We start from the raw sequence: 27,240 nt of genomic DNA, 5'->3' as shown, positions 1-27,240 counted from the left end.
AAGGCTGGTGTTTGGATCTCCAGCTCCTCTGTTCTGCATGTCTTGGTCCAGATACTGAACTGAGCTACTCCCAATGTTCCTGTTTGATTTTCTGTCTCTGTACCAGTAATTTCTTCTGTCAATCTCACTTTGTATTTAGTTCTACTTCCTTGCCTCATCCTCTGTGATTAGTGTTAGCTCGTCTCTCACCTGTTTCCTGTACTCGGTATCTGGTGTGTATTTATTGTCTGAATCGTGCATTTCCCTTTGTTGTGTCCTCCCTCGTGGTTATGTGACATGGTTTCAGGTTTTCAGTTTGTTCTGCTAATTCCCTGCTCTGTGTATGTTTTGGGTTGTTTCCTGTGATTTTCCAGGACTATAGCTGAGTTTGAAGTTAATTCCTTGTGTCAGGGGTCCTGAGTCTGGGTCCAAATCTGCCTGACGCGCAGCCATTTTACGACTTACGACTGTGTGAATGTTAGATAAAATCGCTTGGGCATAGAAAAAAAAAATTATGAATGTAAGCAATTCGGTGAATCATGTTAGAAGTACAACGCACTTTGAACACTGATTTAGAGCAGAAACGTCCTGTGTAAGTATGTGTCAATTTACCACATTTCTATTTTTAAGACTAAAAGCTGAGGCATACTTACAGGATGTTCAGAATTACAAAATAAAAGACTCAAATTACATATTAAATGTTAACTGTTTGCTTTAATGGTGTGAAATTGTAAAGCTAGAAAACCCGAAGTTAACTTTAGAAAATAAATTTGATCATCCGAAATGGATCAGATTTTCAAAATAAAACCCCTCAGTGAGTTAGATTTTCAAAAATAAAAGCGTAGTTTACTTATTTTTAATTTTAAAAGTTTCCAATGCTATCTCTCCTGAGCTTTTCTTAGGCCAGTCTATTTAACGTTTTAACAAAAAACAACAGAAAAGTCCCACAGACAACTATACAAAAACCATTACAGCGACTAAAAGGAACATAAAACATTCAAACATGACATGTAAAATCTATGCAAAGTACTGTAGATCAACTTAATATCAACATATGTGATGAAACCATGTTTTTTTGTTATTGTTATTTATAAAATAAAAGAAGTGAAAGGCAACACCATCCACATCTTCAAGATGAATAATTTCAATGCTCTAACTCGTTTAGAAAAAAAAGAAAAAAGAACAAAAAGAATTTAATAGCAATGTTAAATTTGTTGTAATATCTAGAATATTAGGTATCACAACAAGTTTACCTCATGTCTTTTAAAGTCTCAAATTGTCTGTTCACGCCCTGCTTGTAAGGGAAAGCATGAAAACAGATACTTAAATATGGAAATACTAAAAGCTTAGGCGATGGAAAAGAAACCTTGGACATAAAGTAGGCGGTGATGAGCTGTCAGCCTCATAGCTTCAGGCACATAAACATTTCATAACAACTTTAGAGAGTACATCTGTTATTCGTTTTCCAAGATGTTGTGAAGCTGTCACGTCTAGTATGACAGCTGGTGCATGATGAACTATCAGTAAACGCATTTGGGTCGATGCACATGAAAATCTGCAATTGTATCATGAAGTGTTTCTGTGCAAAAACAACTGGTTTTGAGTGTCTAACTTGCAGCTTCAGAAAGATTCCCTTAAAAACCTTCCTCACTGGACTTGATGGATATTTTTTGCCTGCACTTTCTTCATCACTTTCCGCTGTTCTTCTCATTATCGTCTTTTTATTCCCACTAAATGCACTTTCCACTACCTTTGCCAATATTTTTCCATTCTTACTCAGCGCACACACCGGACTCATAACAAGAGGAGAGGAACAGGAACTGCTTGCAGACCCAGTACAGTTGTGCACAACTTCAGACCAAATGCAATCTTTCACAAGATGAGAGCACAACGGAAGGAATGGGTTAAAGATTTCCGTCCACCGTGCTAACACAGGAAAATGAATCGTCTATAGCCAGTTACACTTCAGACAGACCAGGATACTGTGGATATCATCAAGCTTTTGCTCCTTTCTTGGAGTTTCTCGGGAGGTTTCTTGTTGTTTGGCAGCCACCATGCTTCCTTTCCTCACAAAGAGCGTCCCCCTAATCTTCCACCTCTTCCTAAATCTCAGTTTGTGTCTAATGGGCTGGACACACGGTAAGTAAAATACATTATATTCTGATTCTGAAATTCCAATGAGACCGTCTTTGTGAACTTTTGTGTCTTTATGGGAAAAAAAAAGTTTTAACAAGAAATAAGCCAGCTGACTGAGTTGCTGACTAATTGTGGAGTTATTTTATAACTATGAGTCACTTCTTCTGCTCATCTGAGACTTCAGTCACTTCATGCTATGCACTCAGTGTGGCTTACTGAAACAAGAGTAAAACGTACACAGATACAGATATCAGGCATACCAGTGACTAAAGCTGGGATACTTTTACAGTTGAATTCATTTGCCTTTGTGAGTAGAATTAAACCTGGGAAAGCTGTAATTGTTTGTTGCCCTTTGGGAGCTATAACCTGAGAAACATGTTCACTGATTGACTGCAGTTTTCTGTTTGAGAGAAAACTACCATTACACAGCAGGTATATTCATTAGTGCTCCAAATGAAGCATCATAAATTGGATTTTGGGATGTATTTGGATCAGCATCAATGTGACACTAGGTTTAACCTCCTAAGACCCAAACTCTTCCACAGCATGCATTTTTAATTTCTCTTTGATCTTTGGGCATATCGATGAATGTAAAAACAAAATTACCTATTTTTTTTTTACCTAATTTTTGTTTCTAAGAAAAATGAGAGCCACATATGAGGATATTTGTTTAAAATTTCGATAGAACAGTAGCAGTATAATGTTCTCGTAAGTGGATATCAGGCCCTTGTAGAGCAAAATTTAGTATTTTGGTCAAAATGTGATGGCCACATATGTGGATGCCAGGTCCTAGGAGGTTAAACAAGGGCAAACTGAGATTTGGTGTACACACACTGTATACTCGTATAGCCCTGTTTGATTTTGATGTTTTTTACCTGCTGTAAAAGATCAATATGGTGCCATTCCGTCATGTGATATGTTCTTGGAAGTTTGATCTGCCTCATCAGACGATATTTGAAAGGGACTTGTTGGTACTGTTGACTATTTTTCTACAATCACAAACACATAATTTATGATTACTTATTTTACTTATGCTGAGGTTTCCACTGGCAGCTCTTAGATTTAAAATCTAAATATTTTCCTTTTCCTTCACAGCCCTGAGGGGAGACAACTGCCCGAGCTCTCAGTGGAACGTGATGTGTCGCCCGTGTTGTGAGTACCACCTGATCCAGTGTCGGTGTCCATCAAAAGGCACAAGGGTAGGCTACACTGTTCCCTGCTGCCGCAATGTCCTGGATGAATGTGACCCCTGTATTGTTCATCCAGGTAAATTCTTGTCCTTTTCTGTTTTTTCTAAACAAAACATATTACATGATATATTGTTGTGAAAAAATATCAGAGCTGTTGTGGTATACTGCAAATGACTAGGAGTTCCAATTTATCTTAAAAAATGTTTTCGATTATTACTTTTTGCTCTGCCGTTGTCTCTCTCCAGGCTGCAGTCTATTTGAGAATTGTAAAACCTGCAACAATGGAACATGGAGAGCTAATGATGACTTCTTCGTGAATGGGAAGTATTGTACTGAGTGCCGTCAAGGCTGGAGTGGAGGGGATTGTAAAAGTGAGTAAGTGCTTTAATGAAGTATTCCTGTGAGGCCTGACCAAGCTACAGAAATGTCTAATATTATGAATCATATTCTTAAATGTGATTGCTGATAGGAAAACAGAGATCATGCAAAGCCTACATTATGAAGTGAAAATGAACAGATAAGTGCAGTGCTGATCTTTTTTTACAATCCCAGGTTGTTTTTCTCTAAGGGATTTTCATTTTATGTCACATTTGCCAGTGTAGTGTCTTATATTTAGTCAAAAATATTGGGATGCTATGTAAAATGTAAATCAAAACAGAATGCAATAATGTGTCCTCTCATGAATCCACACTTTATTCACGATAGAAGACATCAAATATTTAAACTTTGATGAGTTATTATTTCACAAAAGTGATTAGCACATTTTGAAATGTTGGGATGGGGCCACAAAAGGCTGGAAAAGTAACTGGTTCTAAAAAGAAATACTTGGAGACGTGCTATATAATTAGTTAGTTTAATTGTCTACAGGTCAGTAACATGACTCTGTATGAAGACAGCATCCCTGACAGAGTCTGTACTCTCACTTTTTTATACTTATCTGTATAAAAAGGGCATCTTAAAGAGGCAGAGTTTCTCAGAAGTTGAAATGGGCAGAGGTTCACCAGTCTGCAAAAACTTTAATCTGCAAATTTTGGAACAATTTCAAAATAATGTTGCTCATTGTAAAATTGTAAAGAGTCAGAAGATCCCATTCAAAGATTCAGGGAATCTGGAGAAATCTTTGTGCATAAGGTATAAGATCAAGAAGTTAATATTGCATGCCTGTGATCTTCTGGCCCCCAGCAGTAGTGCATTAAAAACACACAACAGGAACACTTCCGGAAATCAAAGTTCACTGTTCCAACTGCAGATACAGGTTAAAGACATATGTGAAGATGATCCCAGCTTCTCTGAATCAAAGCACATTTAAAATAGACAGTGGAAAACTTCACAGACACAGTGGAAAACTGTTCTGTGGTCAGATGAATCTAAATTTGAGATTCTTTTAGGAAAACATGGACGCTGTTATCCTCTGGGTTAAAGAAGAGTGGGACCATCCGGCTTGTTTGCAGTGCTCAGTTGAATACACTGCATACAAACTGTATACATACCTGAAGACTTTACATAAATTCATTCAAATAACTCTAAAAATACTAAAAAGAACTATCACAACCAATAAAGAAATAACTAAGACACAAACTGACTTAATTATTTTCTTTATTGGCCAAAGGGCTCCATTCTCTGTGACTGTGATAAGATGTGCACCAGGATACCAGTTATGAGCACTAACCCAGTAAATCATATTCATGATCTGACATTTACATGGAACAGTGAGGCAGAGAAGTCCTATTATTCATCCCCCTGCATACATGATAAGTAGCTAACACTATTTACTACAACAGAAGTACAAATACATGCAATCATATTAAGAGACAGACAGCTGCTCTGCGAATAATGCCAAGCAGAAACATGTGCATAATGATATTTCATCTCACCGCTTCTATTTCTTCTTTGGACTAAGATGAAAACAATCCTCAATTCTCCTTTTTTGTTACTCAGAGCCCAGTTTTTGTGGAAGAAGCTGTGTACAGGATGCTGAATAGCACTGTGCAGCACACACACACACACACACACACACACACACACACACACACACACACACACACACACACACACACACACACACTGACAGACCCTGGCCTTAGTTACAATTCATTAGAGTTGATGCAAACCAGTACTCGTGCAAACTTTAACTACAAATGTTACACACAAAGTCACAAAACAAACAAATTCTATTTTTCTTTATAAAGAACACTTGAACTTACGGTTCAGCCACTGCTTGATCCACACACATCCAGCTCAGGAGGACACTCAGTGTCCATGTCAGAATTCTTGAACAGCCCATGACTCACTGCAAAGATTTTCAGAGTCAGCGTCTGTTAAATAGACACCCCCTCAACCCCCATGCCCCTCCCACTTAGCACAGATACCAACACCCATGACAAGCCCCGTCTATTTGGTCTCCAGATATCTTAAAAGTCAATCATTTATAGATTTACAAAGCACAAAACGTTTATCATGCAACAATTTCTACAAGTCCAGTATATCGTTGGAAAAAAGTCTAATGTTTTTTAGTTACTTATGATGTAGGGCTTTCTTTGTTTAGTATTTGATGCTGTCTTCAAAATTAAACATTAAAAGCTAGTAGCAAGTATTGAAAAGTTTTCAATTCCCAAATGTGTCCATGTACTTAATAAAAAGCAGATATTCTATTGTTTTATCCTTTAACTTTTGTCAATAATGGAAAGAAAGAATTATTTTCTGCACCTGTTGATATTTTCCAAAATCTGGGGAGGGAACATACTTACAGTAAGTGTTGCAACAGTGCCCTTTAACCTGGGTGAAATGCTTTTTTGCTTAGTTTGTTAATTAAATCAATAGTGTAGACATACCATCCTCAAACATAACACATGGATCAGAACAGTAAAAATATGTTGTACATAAATTCAGTTGCTTGAAGTCACAATGTCATCAGTGACTGCATTCCTACCATTTCTAGTAGATTCTAGTAGATTCATAGTGGCAGTAACATCCAAGCTACCCAACATCCAAACTTCAGAAAAAGAAAAAGAAAAAAAGAAAAAAAAAGAAAAAAAAAAAAAAAAAAAAAGAAAAAGAAAAAAAAAGAAAAAAAAGAAAAAAGAAAAAAAGAGTTGATGCTGACAGTGCTCGTTGCCACAAATGCAACAATTCTGCTGAAAGGCAGGTAAAACAAAAAATGTAAAAGTGACTTATGACTGAATAACAGGCGTCCATCCATCCATCCATGCATCCATTCTTATCCGCTTATCCTTATCAGGGTTGTGGTGAGGAGGCGTTAGGGTGCTGCAGTCTATCCAAGTTGTCATAGGACGAGAGGCGGGGTACACCCTGGACAGGTCGCCAGTCTGTCGCAGGGCTAATAACCTTGAGACCTTGTCCTTTTAGTAAACTACTTTATTAAATTAATTAAATTACTTAATACATGTCTCCAAGGAACATAAGAACCTTTGTTTTTGTCTGAGATGCTGGTACCCTATGACATCCTGTGGCTCAGAGTGTTGTGTAAAGGGAAGAAAACATCAAGAGGAAACATCACCACCATTTAATGTAAAATAAATATCTTTAGCATCTCCAAAGTATGTACAGTTCATGTATGCAGCAAAGGATATACGGGAAAAGCTGTTTAATAATCAGATCTATGGTTAAGAATTTTCAAAATGACACAACCTTCGTTGCAATACACATTATGGACATTTGGTGGCGACAGTGCTTTTTATTGGTTTGCCTACAACTGTATGCAGCCTAGTGTCTACTTAGAGCTCAAGTTCACAAAAAGAATAAAAAGATGGATGAATACTACTTTAAAAAATATATATATATACACAACTACAGATACAGATACAACAACAACCACCACGTAATAATTTAGACCAACTGTAGTGTGAGACTCAGTGCAACATGAAGCTGATATTAGTGCAAAGTAAAAAAGTTTACTTAGTTGCCACTCCTATTCTCTCACATGGTACTTTTTCCATTCTCTACATTTAATGGCGTTGGGGAAATTGCCACTCAGGTGTTATTCTGTCATGTTCTAACATTCTGAGTTACACAAAAGAAGACATTTGGACATTGGGCAATCTCTCTCTTACACAGGCTTTTTACAGAATGTTCTACACAGGCTGACCAACTCCTTGAATAGACTGAATGATCTTATTCTGGGATATTTTTTTAAAATTCTAAACAACCCCATTCCCTTAGCGAAGACTGGTCAACATCAATTCAACATGGCTTTAGTATCTCGTCTTTCTTTTTCTTAACAGCATTAATAGCAGCATGATGATGATAATCAGAACCATCCGAATCCCCCCCGCACACACACACGCACATATATGTATATTTCTTTTTCCTTTTTTTTTTTGGTATTATCTGCCCTCTTACACAGCATGTCAAATTATGGGGCTTAGCTTGCAACAGTCAAAATGCTCAGTGCCACTGAGATAAGTACACATTTAATGGGTATAAGTATAAGTAATTATAGTTCTCTTGTTGGTAGCATGTGGAGGCATCATTCAGCGAGCTCAGGGTCACATAGCCCTGGAGAGTTACCCAACAAATGCTCGATGTGAATGGATAGTGCAAATGGAGAGGGGAAGCAGTATCCAGCTCAGGTAGGTAACTTTTCCAAAGATCTGATATGAAAATCATTCAACACTGAAGGCACATGATTTGATCAAAGAGAAAAGATTTAGTTAAGTCTCTATTTGAAAGGCTCAGAAGGGATCAATGTGAGCTCAGGTAATAAAGAACTACTGAGCTGCAGATGATACAGGAGAGAGTCAAGCAATCTGGCGGTTGCAATTGACTGTGTTGGAATAATAAAAGAGCTGGAGATGAGCGTACTTTAGAGTGAGGACATTCTTGGGTTCAAAGCAGGGTAACAGTTACAAAACAAATGGTATCATTTTGTTTGTTTGGGAAAATAATGTACTTTTCAGTAAAAATACATAGTAGAACATTAACATAAGATATAGAAATTTCTTTCAAATCTATACTTTGGATTGCCGTTAACTAGTATAACTCATTCATCCCGCTTTATATCTGTCCTGTTAACGTGCTATACATCAGACTTGGCATGGGGATTAACTCACATCAGGTGACAAACATCATTTCTGTATTGTTTTGCTGCAGATTTTCACTGCTGAGTTTGGAGTCTGACCACAGCTGTCGTTACGATTACGTCGAGGTCCGTGATGGTGACAGCCTGACTTCTCCTGTGATTGGTCGGTTTTGTGGGGATCAGTTACCTCCTCCAATAAAAAGCTCCGGGAACTTCCTACACATTCTCTTCACCTCTGATGGCTATAATAACTTTGATGGCTTTGTTCTTACATTTCAGAAAATTTCAGGTAGGTATTAATCATAAGCAATGTGAATGTATACACACTGCCGCAGGACAGACAATATAACACAAACACTTAACATTATAATGCAGCGTAATACAATTGGTCACAATAATGTTTTAAAGCCTGTCCATGGAGGCAGACTGGATTTATATTGGATTACATTACATTACGATACGTGGCCTTTTATTTTGTTATCACGGTATATGAGTCAGCGTATGCTCTGTGTGAAGGGTTTTTTTCCTCTATGTAATCCACATACAAAACAAACAATACAAATGTGTTAGGCTCAGTGTGCACACAGGCAGTTAACAAATTAGAGAAAAAGCATTTTTTATTATAATTAGAGGGAAGAGTTACAGCAGACCTGTACAAAGCTGTTAGGACTGATAGCGTCTATTTTATGATATACATATAACAAATACATGGCACTATTCATGTATTTTGTTTCTATGCAGCACATTTCGTCGACGTACCTTTACTTTCACTCTTCATCTGTGTCTGTGCAGCCTCCTTCATAGGGCAGTGATGTGAGACGGACAGTCAATGACACAGATTTATCATACCTGCTCCTCTCTGCCCCATTTACCGCCTTTAAAGCAAATCATGCATCTAACTTCAGTCCCATTTATACAGTCTTTTCCCTCATTGGGCATCAACTGTGGTTTCCTAATCCCAACATATCAAAGCACCACGGCATGAATGAGAGTTATGGCAGTCTTCAGTAATAATTCTGTTGGAAAAAAATAGAGGGACGTATCCAGAGAATGATTTAAGATTTTTTTTCATGTATGCAGAAGATGCCCTATTATTAGTAATAATCTCTAGTGCAACATTGAGCTTCATAGTCCTACAAGATCTATCTATCTATCTATTAGGGGTGCAACGCTACACAAAATTCACGGTTCGGTTCGATACTTTGGTGTCACGGTTCGATATTTTTTCGATACAAAAAAAATGTTCATGCCTTTTTAATTTGTCATTTATTAAAATTATAAATATATATATTTTAACTCAAAAGTACAGTTTTTAAATTTAATGTTGCTGAAACAAAAGTAATTAAAAAAATAAATATATCTCAGGGCTCTCAAAATTTCAAAATCCCTGGTAGCCCTTCGGGCAGGGACTCTTCAGTTTTTGGTAGCCCAAAATAAATTTAAGTAGCCCGAATAAAAAAGAGAGCAATTTTTTGATTGATGTTTTGTTTCCTGTTTTGTTTCCTTTACAATATAATACATTAAAGTATAATATTGTAAAGGAAACAAAACATTAATCAAAAAATTGTTGAAAAACAAATTACAACATTGTATAAAAATTACAATCATCAACTCAAATACAGTGGGGCAAGAAAGTATTTAGTCAGCCACCGATTGTGCAAGTTCCCCCACTTAAAATGATGACAGAGGTCAGTAATTTGCACCAGAGGTACACTTCAACTGTGAGAGACAGAATGTGAAAAAAAAATCCATGAATCCACATGTTAGGATTTGTAAAGAATTTATTCGTAAATCAGGGTGGAAAATAAGTATTTGGTCAATAACAAAAATACAACTCAATACTTTGTAACATAACCTTTGTTGGCAATAACAGAGGTCAAACGTTTACTATAGGTCTTTACCAGGGGCCCGTTCTTCGTACGTCGCTTACTACATCCAAGATCAAATCATCGCGCTAACCGTGAGCTCGCTAATCCGGTTCCCCGAACACACCTGCTGTTGACGATTACTACAGCTGGACGCAGGAATGTGACATCACTGGGTGTCGTAAAAGGGGCTACGCATCGATAGTAGAAACATTGATCGGCAACCCGCTGATTGGTCGGCGAAAATGTCCAAGGGGCGTGCTCGGTATTTTCCGGCAGCAGAGCAAGAACTCATGAGTGAGGGATTTCAGGAGTTTCAGAGTTTAATTAAAACGCAAGAGAACACTGCAAAGGCTGCAAAAGCAAGGAGAGAGGGCTGGCAGAAAGTTGCTGACAAATCAAACTCGTAGGTAATTTAATAATAATAATAATAATGGATTGGGTTTATATATAGCGCTTTCCAAGGCACCCAAAGCGCTTTACGATACCACTATTCATTCACTCCCACATTCACACACTGGTGGAGGCAGCTACGGTTGTAGCCAGGCTGCCATATCGCGCCATCGGCCCCTCTGGCCAACACCAGTAGGCGGTAGGGTAGATCTATCATATGACACTATATTGTCCAATATCATATGGCATTATATTATATTATAATATGTTATATTATATCCCCTTTCACATTAGAGCCACAACAGGACCCACAAGAACATGGGAACAAGTAAAAGTGGAATACAGGAGTATTCTACAGAATGGTAATATTTATCTCTTAGATTGCTTTGCGTCTCTTGGCAAGGTAATACTGGCCTGTAATACTCTGTTAGTTTGTTCATAACAGCAACCAAGAAAAGGGCAGAGGAAAAAAAGACAGGTGGTGGTCCTGCACCCCCTCGTCAACAAGTTGGTTAAGTAAATAATACCCTCACGGGAATATCGATATCTCTCTATGAGCACACTGTCGCGCTGAGCTAAAGGATCCTGTCTGTCCCGCAATATACGCTGAATTCTGAGGACTCTCCTTATCAATCTTGCACCTTCCGCAATGGGTTGGTCGCGTATACGGACAGGACATGGCTGCGACAGGCTTCCCAAATCCACCTTCGCTTTTATAGCCGTGGTCTCTCATCTTGATTACACGAAGTAATTTACAATTACTACTCTGAAATATGAATTACATCTGTAATAATCACATACATGTAATAGAATGTTAATAGTACATTTCCCTTTTTTAGGAAATGACCTGTATGTATCTGTGTGACATCAATAAAAGGATCAAGTGCTGCATTATCTTTAGTTACATTGATAATATTTATTTATGGTGAAACAGTGGAAAAATATCGCTGTTGCTTTCGTATAAATGAAGCGGACATACCTGCGTGGCCGCGATCTAATCCTGTTTACATAAAGTAAACCTGCTCCCGAGCAGGTTTACGCTTACGGCTCTGTTGCTATGACAGCAAGTCCCGGATGAGCTTCGGGGAACCGACTGATCCAGGATCATGCGAAATCGTCAACAATCTAATCCGGCTAACCTACTTAGCGAGGTACGAAGAACGGGCCCCAGGTTTGCACACACAGTAGCTGGTATTTTGGCCCATTCCTCCATGCAGATCTTCTCGAGAGCAGTGATGATTTGGGGCTGTCGCCGAGCAACACGGACTTTCAACTCCCGCCACAGATTTTCTATGGGGTTGAGGTCTGGAGACTGGCTAGGCCACTCCAGGACTTTCAAATGCTTCTTACGGAGCCACTCCTTTGTTGCCCGGGCAGTGTGTTTTGGATCATTGTCATGTTGGAAGACCCAGCCTCGTTTCATCTTCAAAGTTCTCACTGATGGAAGGAGGTTTTGGCTCAAAATCTCACGATATATGGCCCCATTCATTCTGTCCTTAACACGGATCAGTCGTCCTGTCCCCTTGGCAGAAAAACAGCCCCATAGCATGATGTTTCCACCCCCATGCTTCACAGTAGGTATGGTGTTCTTGGGATGCAACTCAGTATTCTTCTTCCTCCAAACACGACGAGTTGAGTTTATACCAAAAAGTTCTACTTTGGTTTCATCTGACCACATGACATTCTCCCAATCCTCTGCTGTATCATCCATGTGCTCTCTGGCAAACTTTAGACGGGCCTGGACATGCACTGGCTTCAGCAGCAGAACACGTCTGGCACTGCGGGATTTGATTCCCTGCCGTTGTAGTGTGTTACTGATGGTGACCTTTGTTACTTTGGTCCCAGCTCTCTGCAGGTCATTCACCAGGTCCCCCCGTGTGGTTCTGGGATCTTTGCTCACCGTTCTCATGATCATTTTGACCCCACGGGATGAGATCTTGCGTGGAGCCCCAGATCGAGGGAGATTATCAGTGGTCTTGTATGTCTTCCATTTTCTGATGATTGCTCCCACAGTTGATTTTTTCACACCAAGCTGCTTGCCTATTGTAGATTCACTCTTCCCAGTCTGGTGCAGGTCTACAATACTTTTCCTGGTGTCCTTCGAAAGCTCTTTGGTCTTGGCCATGGCAGAGTTTGGAGTCTGACTGTTTGAGGCTGTGGACAGGTGTCTTTTATACAGATGATGAGTTCAAACAGGTGCCATTCATACAGGTAACGAGTGGGGGACAGAAAAGCTTCTTACAGAAGACGTTACAGGTCTGTGAGAGCCAGAGATTTTCCTTGTTTGAGGTGACCAAATACTTATTTTCCACCCTAATTTACGAATAAATTCTTTACAAATCCTACCATGTGGATTCATGGATTTTTTTTTCACATTCTGTCTCTCACAGTTGAAGTGTACCTCTGGTGCAAATTACTGACCTCTGTCTTCATTTTAAGTGGGGGAACTTGCACAATCGGTGGCTGACTAAATACTTTTTTGCCCCACTGTACTTGGTTCTAATTGAACAGAAATTTCTATGAACTTGTAAGAACTGTGTAGGACATGAATCAGTTCAGTTCAGTTCAGTTCAGTTCATTTTTATTTCAAACATTTCAAACATGTGCCTTCACAATCATTACAAAATATCATTCCATTATTTGTTTGAAAAGGAGTAGGCTGAAGTATTTACTTATTTGTCCCTACCCCCTCAAGTTTTACCTCTCATTCATTTAATTTTTTTTTTGTCTTAAATTAAACAAACAACATATGAAACATATAAACATATGAAGTAAAACAAAACATAACATACATAAATCAAAAACAAGAAATTAGCAAGCCCCACCACAGTATAGTTTCTTTCATATGAAAAATACAGAATGTGTATATTTGCAGATACACAAGTTATGGAAAAACAACAAACCAAAACAAAACAAAAAAACAACCAAAAAAGAACCGCAACACCATTACCAGCAACATTACCATCCTGGGTTAACCCCGTTTTCTTCATTCTTATACTTATTTAAAATTAGGTTTTTATATTTTACTTTAAACTGTTTTATGTTTTGACTGTCTTTTATTTCTTCTGTTAGACTGTTCCATAATTTAACTCCTGAAATTGAGATTGACATAGTTCTTAAAGTTGTTCTAGCACTTTGTATTTTTAAATTCCATTTCCCTCTTAAGTTATACCCACCTTCTCTTTCTATGAACAATTTACAGATTTCTTTGGGAAGCAATTTATTTCTGACTTTATACATTATTTGCGCTGTTTTAAGCTTCACCAAGTCTTGGAATTTAATAGCTTGCATTTTGACAAAGAGTGCATTTGTATGGTCCCTGTACCCTACATTATTTATTAATCTAATGGCCCTTTTCTGTATTATAGTTATTGTTTGTGTGTTACTTTTGTATGTGTTTCCCCAGACCTCTACACAGTAGCTCATATATGGCAGTAGTAAAGCACAGTATAAAATGTGCAGTGCTTTCTGATCCAACATATGCTTTGCTTTTCCCAGGACGGCAATGCCCCGTGCCAATTTCCCCCGAACATAAGTAATGTGTGGCTTCCAACAGAGCTTGTGGTCAATGATCACCCCAAGAAATTTTATTTCATTTACTCTTTCTAAATATACAATATCAACACATATTTCTACTTCGATGTTTTTCTTTTGGTTTCCAAACAACATAAATTTGGTTTTATCGAGATTCAATGATAATTTATTTATATCAAACCACTTCTTTAATATCGTTAATTCCTGTGTGATCATTTCCAAAACCTGTGGCAATTCCCCACCTGCACACAGTATATTTGTGTCATCTGCAAATATTACAAACTTTAAAATCTCCGATACTCTGCAGATATCATTTAAGTACATAATAAACATTTTTGGACCCAGTACTGAACCTTGAGGTACTCCACAAGCTATATCCATCAAATTAGATTTATATTCATTTATTTGTACATATTGTTGCCTATTCCCTACATAGCTTTTTAACCATTCCAAAACCACTCCCCTAAACCCGTACTTTTCCAGTTTTTTTAATAGAATTTCATGATTAACAGTATCAAACGCCTTCTTTAGATCTAAGAAAACTCCGAGCGCATACCTCTTATTATCCATACATTCCGTTATCTTTTCCATTAAATCTATCAGTGCCAAAGCTGTTGATCTGTTGTTTCTGAACCCATACTGACTATCTGTCATTAATTCATATTTTTCCACAAAACTGTCAAATCTTTTTATGAAGAGTTTTTCCAGTATCTTAGAGAACTGGGAGAGTATTGACACTGGTCTATAGTTTGTAAAATGATGTCTTTCACCGGTTTTGTAAATGGGAATAACTTTAGCAACTTTCATTTTTTGTGGAAAAACTCCTTTTTGAAACGACAAGTTGAATATATATTTTAATGGTTTTACGATACCATCAATAACTGTCTTTACTGTTACCATATCAATATCATTCCAGTCTGTACTGGTTTTGTTCTTAAGTCCTCTAACCATGTCATAAATCTCTTTCTCTTCCACTGCTCTTAAAAACATTGAGCTACTATTCCTTTCAATATTTTCACCAGTGTCCCTTTCTATTCCATCAACCTTTATTTCTTCTGCCAGTTTTGGCCCTATGTTTACGAAGAATTCATTAAAGCCATTTACTATCTCCTCCATGTTATTAATACTTCTTGTCCCTTCTATAAAGTATCCAGGGTAATCATTATTCCTTGATTCATTTTTGATTATTCTGTTTAATACATTCCAGTCTGTGTCAGATCCTGAATTTGAAATTTCCACTGAAGTCACGGGTAAGAGGCAAGTGGAACCAAGAACTACGCCATTTGCTTTTTGAAGTTTGCAAAGACTGCTAAATTGTGCCAGTGGTAGTTCACTCTTTGCAACATAGTACGCTGTTCTAAACAGATTTTTCAGGTTTATTTTTAGTATGTTATTTGCAATTGGTGTTTGTTCTGGGAAAGATATTGCAGACTGAGCAATAATGCATTTCTTGCATTTCTCATGGGTTCTAATGGGGGCCTTTCTTAAAATGACTGGTCCCAGTAACAAAGGCGCTTGTCGACTCAGAAATCGAGAGAAAACCAACAACACACCCGGCAGAACATTATGTTATTTACACGGGTGCACATAAGTGGTTCGCATGTGCGCATTCGCTGTCAAAATAAAAGACGCGCACCAGATAAGAAGTTGCAACGCGCGTTTGCGTCCATTTAAAAGGCCCTGTTTTGTCCGCTAGAGTGGGATTTTCACGGCACATTCTGCACCACATCTCTGTGCGTTCATCATTTGTTTGAAGCCAGCTCACCTCCTGCAACCACTTTTCCGAGAATACGCGCTTCTTTTGTGGTTCGGACTCCTTCTGACATTTGTTTGGAGGTGGAGGAACACCAAAGTAATTGCTTAAAGGAGCTTGCTTCTTCGACATCTTTAAGAGTTCTAAACAAATGTCTGTCCTCCTCCAGAAAATCTTATGTATGCAAACACGCGTTGCAACTTCATATCTTGTGCGCGTTTTTTTTATTTTATTTTGACAGCGAATGCGCACCTGCAAACAGTTATGTGCACCCCTGGTTATTTAGCTCGTCATATTGCAGCCACAGAAATTCTTTTGTCCATGAAACCATAAAGCTGCACTTTCTTTTTGCCTTATAGTCTGATTTGTCATAACTTCTCCGTTTTGTGGTAAGCTTTTCTTTGGCTGTCACTTCTTCACCCTGACCTGTCTTATTTGGCTCAGCAGAACTAAAATATATATCCTGCTGCTTTTACACACACACACACACACACTCACATAACGGTCAGCGATTCTCTGCGCGATCAACCTCTCACATGTTTAAGCTTGCTGCGGGAGATTTCACTTGTCATGTTTGCATAGTAAGCTAACGATTGATAAGACGATGTCAGAGGAATTGGTGCGCAAATTATCATCACTCACCAATCAGTGCTGTCGCTCTCTATACACAGTTTGCGCGATTGCAAAGTGAAAGCAAAAAACAAGCACAAATTCAAACGCGATTTCAATATGTCACATATTGACAGTGGCTCACCGATGCCAATGACATAATTACCCAGCTACATTTCCGAAAGAATGCAAAAGCATTGACATATATTTTTCCTTCCTACAATAGCCCGACGGGCAGGGCAGAGATAGATTTTGGTAGCCCGACTGGAAAAATCACTAGCCCCGGGACGTCGGGCTAGCGATTTTGCAAGCCCTGTATCTGATTGAAGAATCACTCATCTTTGGAAAAGAGAGTTTATTACAGAGAAATGGCTCTTTCCAAAATAAAAGCTATACTATACGCTTCTTCTGGGCTATATTCTCAGCAGCATATTGTAGCGGGTCAGGGCTGTTCGGGGTTCTGTTTGTACAGTTATGTTTTGTTTATGTTGCCATTAGGGTTGCCAACCGTCCCTTAAAATACGAAATCGTCCCGTATTTCGAAACAAAAGTACACGTCCCGTATTGAGCTAATAAGGGACGCACTTTGTCCCGTAATACAGTGAGAATCAAAAGTAGTCTATAACTTTTAATGGAATTAACGCTTTGTTTGAAAACATAATTCCCAGCCCCTCTCCTGCTTTGTGACCAATGAGCTGACAGCACACTTATGACAATTCGAGTATGACAATTCAGATTACCACTCATCTCATTGGTCGAGGAAAGGTCGCTTACGGAGAAAATACCGGAAGACAACAGATGACCACAACAAGAAGCATGGCCAACAGGGAAACAAACGCCGACACGGCGGTGCAAGTCTCGGACGACAGTACACCTAAAGCTGGGCAAACACTGTGCGATTTTTTCAGTCACGTTATTCAGCTCCTGCTCAAACTGCACGATTGACTCGCAGGGGTTAGAAGTTGGTAGGTCACGATGCAGGGTCTCACACTATACCGCCCGATGCTCTGATGCGACCTGAGTGCTCACACTGTGCCTCCATAACATGAAGGTTATAACAGAAAATCTGTCGCGCTCTCTCTCTCTCCGTCTTACACTCACACAGACACACACACCACCACCATCAACTTTGCTAAATTGCTAATGAAAAACACTCATCAGGCAGCTGTGATTGAGCAGCAGTGTAAATCCAACTGTTTTCACGGTTGTTGTGGTCGTGATAATTTTGTGATGCCACATCGAAAAGGCTCGGATGAGCTTTCCAAAGATCTACAAGTTGTGCCTCCATCGCTTGTGTCCAGATCACACGCTGCACAGCCGTGCTGCGCCGTCTTTTACACCAACGTTTACGTGTTTGCGCGCGAGCAGTGTGAGCGGCTGTGGTGAGAACCTCACGAGCGATTGATGATCGGGAGCTGGTCGTGAGGTGTTAATCACTTCTCGTTACCCCACGTATACTACACGATGCACGATGAAGGCCAAAATCGGTCCGATCACTCAAAAATCGGCTCAAAATGGGCCTAAAACCGCACGGTGTAAGCCCAGCATTAGAGCATTAGTGGCCGCGATCTAATCCTGTTTACATAAAGTAAACCTGCTCCCCAGCAGGTTTACACTTACGGCTCTGTTGCTATGACAGCAAGTCCCGGATGGGCTTCGGGGAACCGAACGATCCAGGATCACGCGAAATCGTCAACAATCTCATCCAGCTAACTCACTTAGCGCGGTACGAAGAACAGGCCCCAGTTATGTCCGCTTCATGTATACGAAAGCAACAGCAATATTTTACCACTGTTTTACCATAAATAAATAGTATCAATGTAACTAAAGATAATGCAGTATTTGATTCTTTTATTGATTCCATACAGATACATACAGGTCATTTCCTAAAAAAAGGGAAATGTACTATTAATCATTCTATTTCATGTATTTGATTATTACAGATGTAATTCATATTTTAGAGTAGTAATAGTAAATTACTTCGTGTAATCAGGATGAGAGACCATGGCTATAAAAGTGAAGGTGGATTTGGGAAGTCTGTCGCAGCCATGTCCTGTCCGTATACGCGAGCCACCCATTGTGGAAGGTGCAAGATTGATATGGAGAGTTCTCAGAATTCAGCGTATATTGCGGGATAGACAGGATCCTTTAGCTCAGCGCGACAGTGTGCTCATAGAGAGATATCGATTTTCCCGTGAGGGTATTATTTACTTAACCAACTTGTTGACGAGGGGGTGCAGGACCACCACCTGTCTTTTTTTGCTCTGCCCTTTTCTTGGTTGCTGTTATAAACAAACAAACAGTTTATTTCAGGGTCTCTTTTCAAGAGACTAAAAGCAATATAAGTGATAAATATTACCATTCTGTAGGATATTCTTATATTTCACGTTTACTTGTTCCCATGTTCTGGTGGGTCCTGTCGTGGCTCTAATGTGAAAGAGGATATAATATAATATAATATAATATAATATAATATAATATAATATAATATAATATAATATAATAAATTTACCCTACCGCCTACTGGTGTTGGCCAGAGGGGCCGATGGCGCGATATGGCAGCCTGGCTTCTGTCAGTCTGCCCCAGGGCAGCTGTGGCTACAACCGTAGCTGCTTCCACCAGTGTGTGAATGTGAGAGTGAATGAATAGTGTTATTGTAAAGCGCTTTGGGTGCCTTGAAAAGCGCTATATAAATCCAATCCATTATTATTATTATTATTATTATTATTATTATTATTATTATTATTATTAAATTACGAGTTTAATTTGTCAGCAACTTTCTGCCAGCCCTCTCTCCTTGCTTTTGCAGCCTTTGCAGTGTTCCCTTGCGTTTTAATTAAACTGAAACTCCTGAAATCCCTCAATCAAGAGTTCTTGCTCTGCTGCCGAAAAATGCTGAGCGCGTTCCTTCGACATTTTCGCCGACCAATCAAAGGGTTGCCGATCAATGTTTCTACTATCGATGCGTAGCCCCTGTTAAGCCACCCAGTGATCTCACATTACTTCATCCAGCTATACTAATCGTCAACAACAGGTGTGTTCGGAGAACCGGAATAGCGAGCTCAAAGTTAGCGCGATGATTTGATCTTGGATGTGTCATTTGATCTTGGATGTAGTAAGCAAGGTACGAAGAACGGACCCCAGTTAGCTAGCGGCAGTGTTCTTCTGCAGATGTCAATAAACGGCTGTGCTCCCTAGCTAGCTCACGGGAAGCAAGACCAAACGATACCTCTGTCTCCACCTTGTCTGAGCTCGCCACAATATTAAACATATCAGGTCTCCATAAGGAGAATCATGTGCTAACGGCTGTCTAAATGACTCAGGTAAAGTTTGTAGCATGCATGCTTGTTGTTTTTGTCTGCTTCCACTTGTCTTTGCACTAGGATGATGTCGGCGTAAATGTGCAGTCATATTCATTGTGTTCCCACTAGTGCTGTCAGCGTTAATCTCGTTGAAATGACGTTAACGCCACAACACGGCAAATCTCCGTTAACGAGCTACCCCTGATCGCCCCGTGCGTGGGGCTAGACGGCCAACACGTTAACAAGCTAACTGCGCTAACACACTAGTTCCCACCCATGTAATTGAGCATTGCGTGGCACATCCAACATACTGTTTTACTTTAGTCCATGACGCGCTTACCTTCAGGGTCATACGTCACATGAAAACCAAAATAATTCCAAACGCCAGATCTGAATGAGGGTGGGGAAGGTTCAATTTGCCATGTTGCAAGGAGAGCTTAACTTCTGTCTCGCTAGCTTGCCCTGCACTCTTCCTTCTGACGATGCTGTCTGTGTTGAGTGCTCAGTGGATCTGCGTTCGACAGTGCAGCCTAGGCGGAGTAGTCGAACGCAGATTCACTGAGCGCTCAACACAGACAGCATTGTCAGAAGGAAAGTTGATAAAATAAATTACAAATTTTTTATTGTTCGATACATATGCGTACCGAACCGAAAGCACTGTATCGAACGGTTCAATATCGATACGAGTATCGTTGCACCCCTACTATCTATCTATCTATCTATCTATCTATCTATCTATCTATCTATCTATCTATCTATCTATCTGTCTGTCTAAGAGATTTACACAGATAGATACTATCTATCGATAGATATAAGTTACTTTAGCTGTTTATATTATGTCAATATAATAATGTGCACCCTTATAAATGTTATGTTTATTGGTTATTCAGTGTTATCTTTCATTTATCACAGTCAGAAAATTTCTTTACAGTGTCAGCCATCAAGAATGTAGCATGCGCAGCACCAGACAAACCAGTGAATGGATACCTGCTGCCTGTATATGGTCCAGAAGAGGAGCTCATATTGGTAAACTACTGGTGCCATCCACCTTTCAGGCTGATTGGCATGCAGCAGAGGACCTGTCTACCTAATGGCACATGGAGTGGCACTGCTCCCTCATGTGTAAAAGGTTTTTCTTGTGTGTTTTAACTCCTCCCATGGTGCTTGTTGTGTTCTGTTATAGTGTTTGCACACTATTATTGACAGTTAGGAAATACATTTTTCTCTCTTTTGTCTCAACTGCATACAGGTCCAACAAGCCTGGTCCGGTGCGCTCCTCCACCCAAACTGCTCCACGGATATCACAGACCTGCTCTTGACTCAGCTGGAGGTGCTGAGACAATTGAGTTTTTTTGTAAAACCTCCTACATTTTAAGTGGAAACCACCAGAGTACCTGTCTCTCTAATGGATCCTGGAGTAGCAGGTCACCAAAGTGTATTAGAGGTAATAGTTTTCAAAAAAAAAAAAGGAAGAAAGATTTAGGTTGTAGCTGCTTTACCTCCTCGTTGTTACATGAGGAAAAAAAATAGAGTATAGAGTATTACATTGTAATATATTGTAAACTGGGAAGTTTATAAAGAAAGATTAGACATTCTTATGTGTTTGTCACTACAGTATTTAAGTCCCTGATATTTTTAAGCAGAATCATTTACATACACATCTACTTATTGTTGCCACCTGCTTGATTTACCTTCACAGTCTGTCGAGAGCCCAGAGTTTCTGAACTTGTACGGCAAAGTGTTGTGAAGCCACACCTATTGCTAAGGTAATGTTATATGTGTGTATGTATGAGTTTTGCACACTTAAAGTTATTATTTTGGATTTTTTTTATGTTACTTTGTCATTATACAAATTGCTGTGATGGTTTTACTTTGTGAGGAAAAAAACTGAACAATCCGACAGACTTTCCTCTTCCCTGTTCTTTGATTTGATAGCAGTGACAGCAGTTTATGTAGCTATCTGGTGTATTGCCCTGACACATCTTTGAATTTTGCTCATATTCATGCCATGGGTGCTTCAAAGACCAGAATCGCGCACTTAAGTGCAGCATATTCAAAAAAAGCAATGTAGCATGCATGTGAAAGAAGAAGTCATTTATGCCCCTTATTGTGTCCCAGATGCTAAGCACTAGTAGAACTTGAAGCAAACATAGTTTATTCTCTTCTTGGTTTTATGATTGAGTAAATCCACACATTGAAAATGAAATGTCATTTAGCTCTAAAACAAAATAAGAAAGGACATGAGTGGGAGCACATTGGTAGAATTTGGAGGCTCAAAAAATATTGGAAATATCAGTTTGTAAACAATGAATAAGCAAATCTGTATATGGGTAAATAAAAGATAAACAAGATGTATGTATATGTATAAAAACTCACAATGCTTATCACACTGAAAAGATGAGCTTTAAAGGCAAACTATCTCTTTCTTTTAGACAGCGTTCAGACCAGACTCACCTCTCATCCAGATACAGCGTGGATGATTTGTTGTCCGCTGGCTTTATTCCACTAACATCCGGTGGATTGTCCAGAGAGAAAAATGATGACACCTCTTTGGCTGAGATACCTCGAGGTTTTCACCCAGTTTACACTAGCATCGACTACAAGTGTGCTTCACCTCTCTATCGAAACAAAGGAAGCTCTCGACGCACCTGTCTGAAGACTGGAAGGTGGAGTGGGCACTATGTTTCCTGCTCACCAGGTGAGATCAGCAAAAGTTTACGCTTGGCTTGTTAAGTGAAATCTCTCTTAAAAAACAGAGAAATATAAAACACCATATTGGTACATTGCACAGACACAAATACCAGCTAACTCGTGCTTATGGAGATGATACTTTTAGCTGCAAAGGGTCACCAAAGCAGGTGGAGCCACATGTTTGATTTTGCACATGCTTTTATGCTGAGTGCCCTTCCTGAAGCAACAATCTGATTTATCCTGGTTTTGGGCTGGTACAGTACCAGGAGTATGTTAGCCTGTGTCTCCTCCTGGTCTCAAACCAGGGATCTTTTGCATGCAAGACAAATGTGTACTTTTGTACTTCTGTGTACAGAAAAAGTATTAGTTTCACTGACTACAAGTGAGGAATAGACTCATCTGACAGGCTGTTAGTTACATATAGTTAACCAGTTTTAACCACACATTACCCGTTAGCCTTTCCTCATAATATCAAGTTTTTTTGCAACAAAGATGGTGATGGTGGAAACGCTCATCTTGAGGCTTCATAACATGATTCCAAAAACAAATGGTAGGAATTTGGTGGGTTTTTTAAAAAGCCAACCTAAAGTGGTCATTTGAGGAACTGCACTTTTTGGCTTTATTTTTCTTCTTGACCAATACATTCCAGCGTTGTTAGCAAATTTCAGAAGTATATTCTTAAGTAAGCTAAATTGATGTGTGAACTTAGCTCTTACACCTGAAAGATTGTAGTTTGACTAAAACGAAATAATGATGATCTGTTTGAGTTCAGAAGCAACCTACCGCAGATATTAGATTCATTCTGTAACATTTATATTGCAATTTTGTGACTCTTCTGCAGTTACACGAGTCACGACACTTTTAAATGAATCATCTTGGTCACAGTGACATCTTATTAAGAAAAAAATTACGCAGACTTATTTTGATTTTGAAGTAATTCTTTGACATTTCTGGAAGTCAACTGATCATCATTCTTACCTGTCTGTCTGTTTTTAAGGGCTAGATTCTAATTTTAAAGCCACTTTCACATCTGCACTGTAAAATTTAATACGTTTCTGTTCTTTGTCCTCTCTGATGTCACAGTTTGTGGCAAATTTGACGCTTTCAGCAGACACAACCTCTCCGACGCTCAGTGGCCGTGGCACGCAGCCATTTATATCCGCTCACCACCTGATCACACTGTGAGCACCTACACGTCCCCTGGAAGGATCATAACAGACCAGCAGGGGGCCTCAGAGGAGTCCACATTCTGGTTCCTGGCCTGCAGTGGAGCTCTTGTCGCCCAGCATAGAGTCCTGGTGGTGGCTCAGTGTGTGGTAGACAAGAACAAGCAGCAGCACATTCAGCCTGAACATGTGAAGGTTGTCATAGGCAAGCAATACCATACACCCAGGGATGTGTTGAAAAGCCAGCACCACCTGAGGGTAAAGTCCCATATGCATGACAACTTTTTACTGTTTAAACTTGCCTAAACAATGCAGTCTAAATGGATGAGCATGTAATATGCAAATAAAAAATATTCATTAATGCCTTTTTATATCAGTAAATCCTTTGCAGGTCAGGTTATATGGCAAATGGCCATCTCACTTTCACCCCACATTAAACCTAGAAGCCACCATTTGGCCTGAAAATGACCAAACAGTGCTCATAAATATGTGGTCTTACATTAGTTTTTTCTTTTTTTGTAAGTCATAAAGTGCAGAAATGCTTATAAATTCTGCAGCACAACAGTTGATAAAAAAAAAAGAAAAATCAGTCTTAATTAAATTGAAGTTATTTTTTGGATATATATTTGTTTGTAAAGGTATAAAGTGGATAAGGTGCATATTTGATATGCACTTAAAGCTTACATGGAATGCAGCTATATTTTCTTTGGTTCTGCACATCTTGCATGCATATAATCTAATCTTGATGTGTATTCCAAAAACAACAAAACTTGGCATGCAACTCAGTAGTCTAACTTCCAATTCTCCCTCATCTTCTCTTTCTGCCCCAGCAGGTTTCAGAGATAGTAGTCCATCCAAATTTTTTCTCCTCACCAGACTCTGATGTGGCTGTGCTTAAGCTAAAAGACAAGGCCAAGATCAGAGAGCGCGTGTTGCCTGTGTGTCTACCCAAAACACAAGGAGGGGAGGTGACTGCGCAGGAGGCTTACACCGCGAGGTGGATTTTACCAAGCAATCCGAGGCACCTGGGCCACTCTGCAACCTTGAGCCTGACAAAACTTGTTGAGCTGACTGATGTTACTCATTGTGAAAGAGATTTTGCTCAAGGAGGGGCACATACCACAGCGATCAGTGACAATTCATTGTGTGTCATTAGCAAACCGTCCAGTCCTCAGAGCGCCTGCCCAATTGTTATTCCAGGCATCACAACCATGCCAGCTGTGTTTTCATCCACAAGGGCTGTCTTGTCAGGTCACGAGGATACTCACCGAGCCTCTAGTGCAGGCTGGCAGCTGCTTGGTTTAGAGAGAGCAACATCTTTTGAGAAAAACAACTGCAACCAACCGAGTTACACAGTTCACACACAAATTGCAAACTTTCAAGACTGGATAGAGCAACATGTGAAATAGGTGCTTTTGGTACAATCTTATAAAAGGCAGAATTTCAGCAATGTTAATAATTAAATCTGAGTTCTGTATATTTCAGTGCTGCTAATTATGCAAAACAAACTAAACTAAACTGGTTTTAAGCACCTAATGCATACCTACTTCCTATACTACCATGTGATCGTTAGAACTCTATTATGTGTTTGCACCTGCAGCGATCACTCCCATATAAAACACATCCTCATGCTTCTAAGAATAAATTGCTGTAATAAAAAAGACAGACAACTGTTGACCTATTTATTCTCAAAACACGGGTAGTTATGTAATTATTGACATCTAAAACATTAGTTCCAAGCAGTTATTGTTTTGTTTTTTAGTAAAGCTAGTTGATTTATAAAGTATATTGTGTGAAACATGTAACATGCTTTTCTACAATATAAATTGCACAATATGCATTAAAAATGTGTATTTCTGCATCATTTAACTTTTTGCCATTTCAAGTAAACTTTAATTGTGTTATATTTACAATCTATTTACAACTAGGAAATGAATTGTGTTTAAATAATTGTATCACACAATATGACACAAAAACCATCTGCAAAGAACCTTGTGAGTACTTTTGACCAGCATTTAAATTGAATCTCATATCTCAAAGCTCATCCAGTGCTTTCTTGACTACTTTCACTTACTTTTCACATTTGGCAGTCCTCCCATCTTCATCTGGTCCAGAACATACCAAGTAGGCTGCTAACAAAAACTAACATCACTGTCTTCCAGTGAAATTCAAAATTCATTTTTATTTTTCATTAATTACAAACAAATATACAGTAATCCTGCTGAGACCCAATTCCACCTATCAGCCTCTCTGAATATGGGTCTTTTAACTGTTCCATGCTCTTATTTTATAACCATTGGCCACCACATTTTTAAGGTTGTAGCTGCATCTGCACACAGATTGAGCCTTCCTACCCTATCAAGGTGGCTGAATCTGTGTTTTGTTTGCTGATAACTCTTTTTTTTCTAGGTTTTTCTTAATCTTTCACCCAATATTCTTGGCTGTTTTTCACATCTAATGTGTGGAAGTGTGTGACAGGAAGGAGTGTATGATATATGCTCGTGTTTTTATACGTTTTGACACGTATGAGCACTTTTTCAAACACACTGCTCCAAAAATAAAGTTATTGTTATTGTTATTATCATTATTTTATTATTATTATTTTTATTGCACATTGTTTCAGTCATTATAAAGTACTTTAGAATTATTTCAATTGCAAATGAAATAGTTAGCCTATATTAACTTATCAGGAACAAACTGACTGGCAGCTAGGACTGGGCCATATCATACCGTTCACGGTAATACCAGTATAATGTTGGGCAACAATAAGAAAATAAAATATCACGATAGAATATGGGTAAAATGCGCAGGGCCTTTGTTTTCATATGCACATGGCAGAAAAAGCATGGTGATGACGGAGAACAAGAAGGGAGAAAGCGAATCGTTGAATGAAACAGATGAACCACAATTGGTTTGTAAAACTTCAGTGGTGTGGCACTGGTTTGGCTTTCGTCTGTCAGATAAACAACAAAGCACTATTTTTGGTAGAGCATGCTAGCGGGCCGTCGTTATTATTGTGTTTTTTGGAAAATACGGCACACTTAAAATCAATCCTTTGATTTTTCTGAAAATCGACAGTGCCCCCTATAATCCTGTGTGCCTTATGTATGAATTCTGGTTGTGTTTACTGACCTCGAAATAATTTTATGTCGTACACGGCGCACGAAAATCTGTCAAATGTTTTAGTACGACTTTGCTAAGCTAGGAACCCGCACCGCTTGATGGATTGTCGGAGCATTACGGCTATCGTAGGCAGGAGCCTCTGCGGAGTGATACGTACTGTGCTTCAACATAGTATTACCGTATTACGTGTGTATAACCTCTTTTTAAGTTTTGTGGATATTATACGTGGTTATGCTGAGGATATGTCGGCCAATTTCCACTGGAAATGCCTTTTGGTTAAACTGTCAGCAAGGAATTTGCATTTGCACTGTAAACTTTTTATATAACTTTAATGCACTTAAAAAACAGCTGCTTGTTTAAGTGAAAATACATTGATGGTTTTTTTTTGCACTAATAAAGTTGTGGAGTTGTAAAGTGTTTTGTCTAGTGTCAATTATATCGTCAGTTATATCGTTATTGC

At 38.9% G+C, this 27,240-nt stretch overlaps 1 protein-coding gene across 1 annotated transcript; it reads left to right on the top strand.

Moving 5' to 3' along the window:
• Positions 1 to 1,799: 1,799 nt before the first annotated feature.
• On the top strand, positions 1,800 to 27,197 carry pamr1a (peptidase domain containing associated with muscle regeneration 1a). The gene is made up of 11 exons (XM_085275728.1): positions 1,800 to 2,118; positions 3,211 to 3,381; positions 3,551 to 3,676; positions 7,780 to 7,894; positions 8,415 to 8,632; positions 20,732 to 20,929; positions 21,050 to 21,244; positions 21,500 to 21,566; positions 22,233 to 22,498; positions 23,575 to 23,915; positions 24,491 to 27,197. The coding sequence occupies exons 1-11, from the start codon at positions 2,034 to 2,036 to the stop codon at positions 25,064 to 25,066; spliced, it is 2,358 nt and encodes a 785-aa protein (XP_085131854.1). The 5' UTR covers positions 1,800 to 2,033; the 3' UTR covers positions 25,067 to 27,197.
• The last annotated feature ends 43 nt before the right edge of the window (positions 27,198 to 27,240 follow it).

The sequence above is a fragment of the Mchenga conophoros genome, linkage group LG1, assembly GCF_057382185.1.
Source record: "Mchenga conophoros isolate Kocher_MC1m ecotype Shallow Benthic linkage group LG1, M_conophoros_male_GT1.1, whole genome shotgun sequence".
NCBI classification, from domain to species: domain Eukaryota; kingdom Metazoa; phylum Chordata; class Actinopteri; order Cichliformes; family Cichlidae; genus Mchenga; species Mchenga conophoros.
This window is presented reverse-complemented; position numbering and strand designations above follow the sequence as displayed.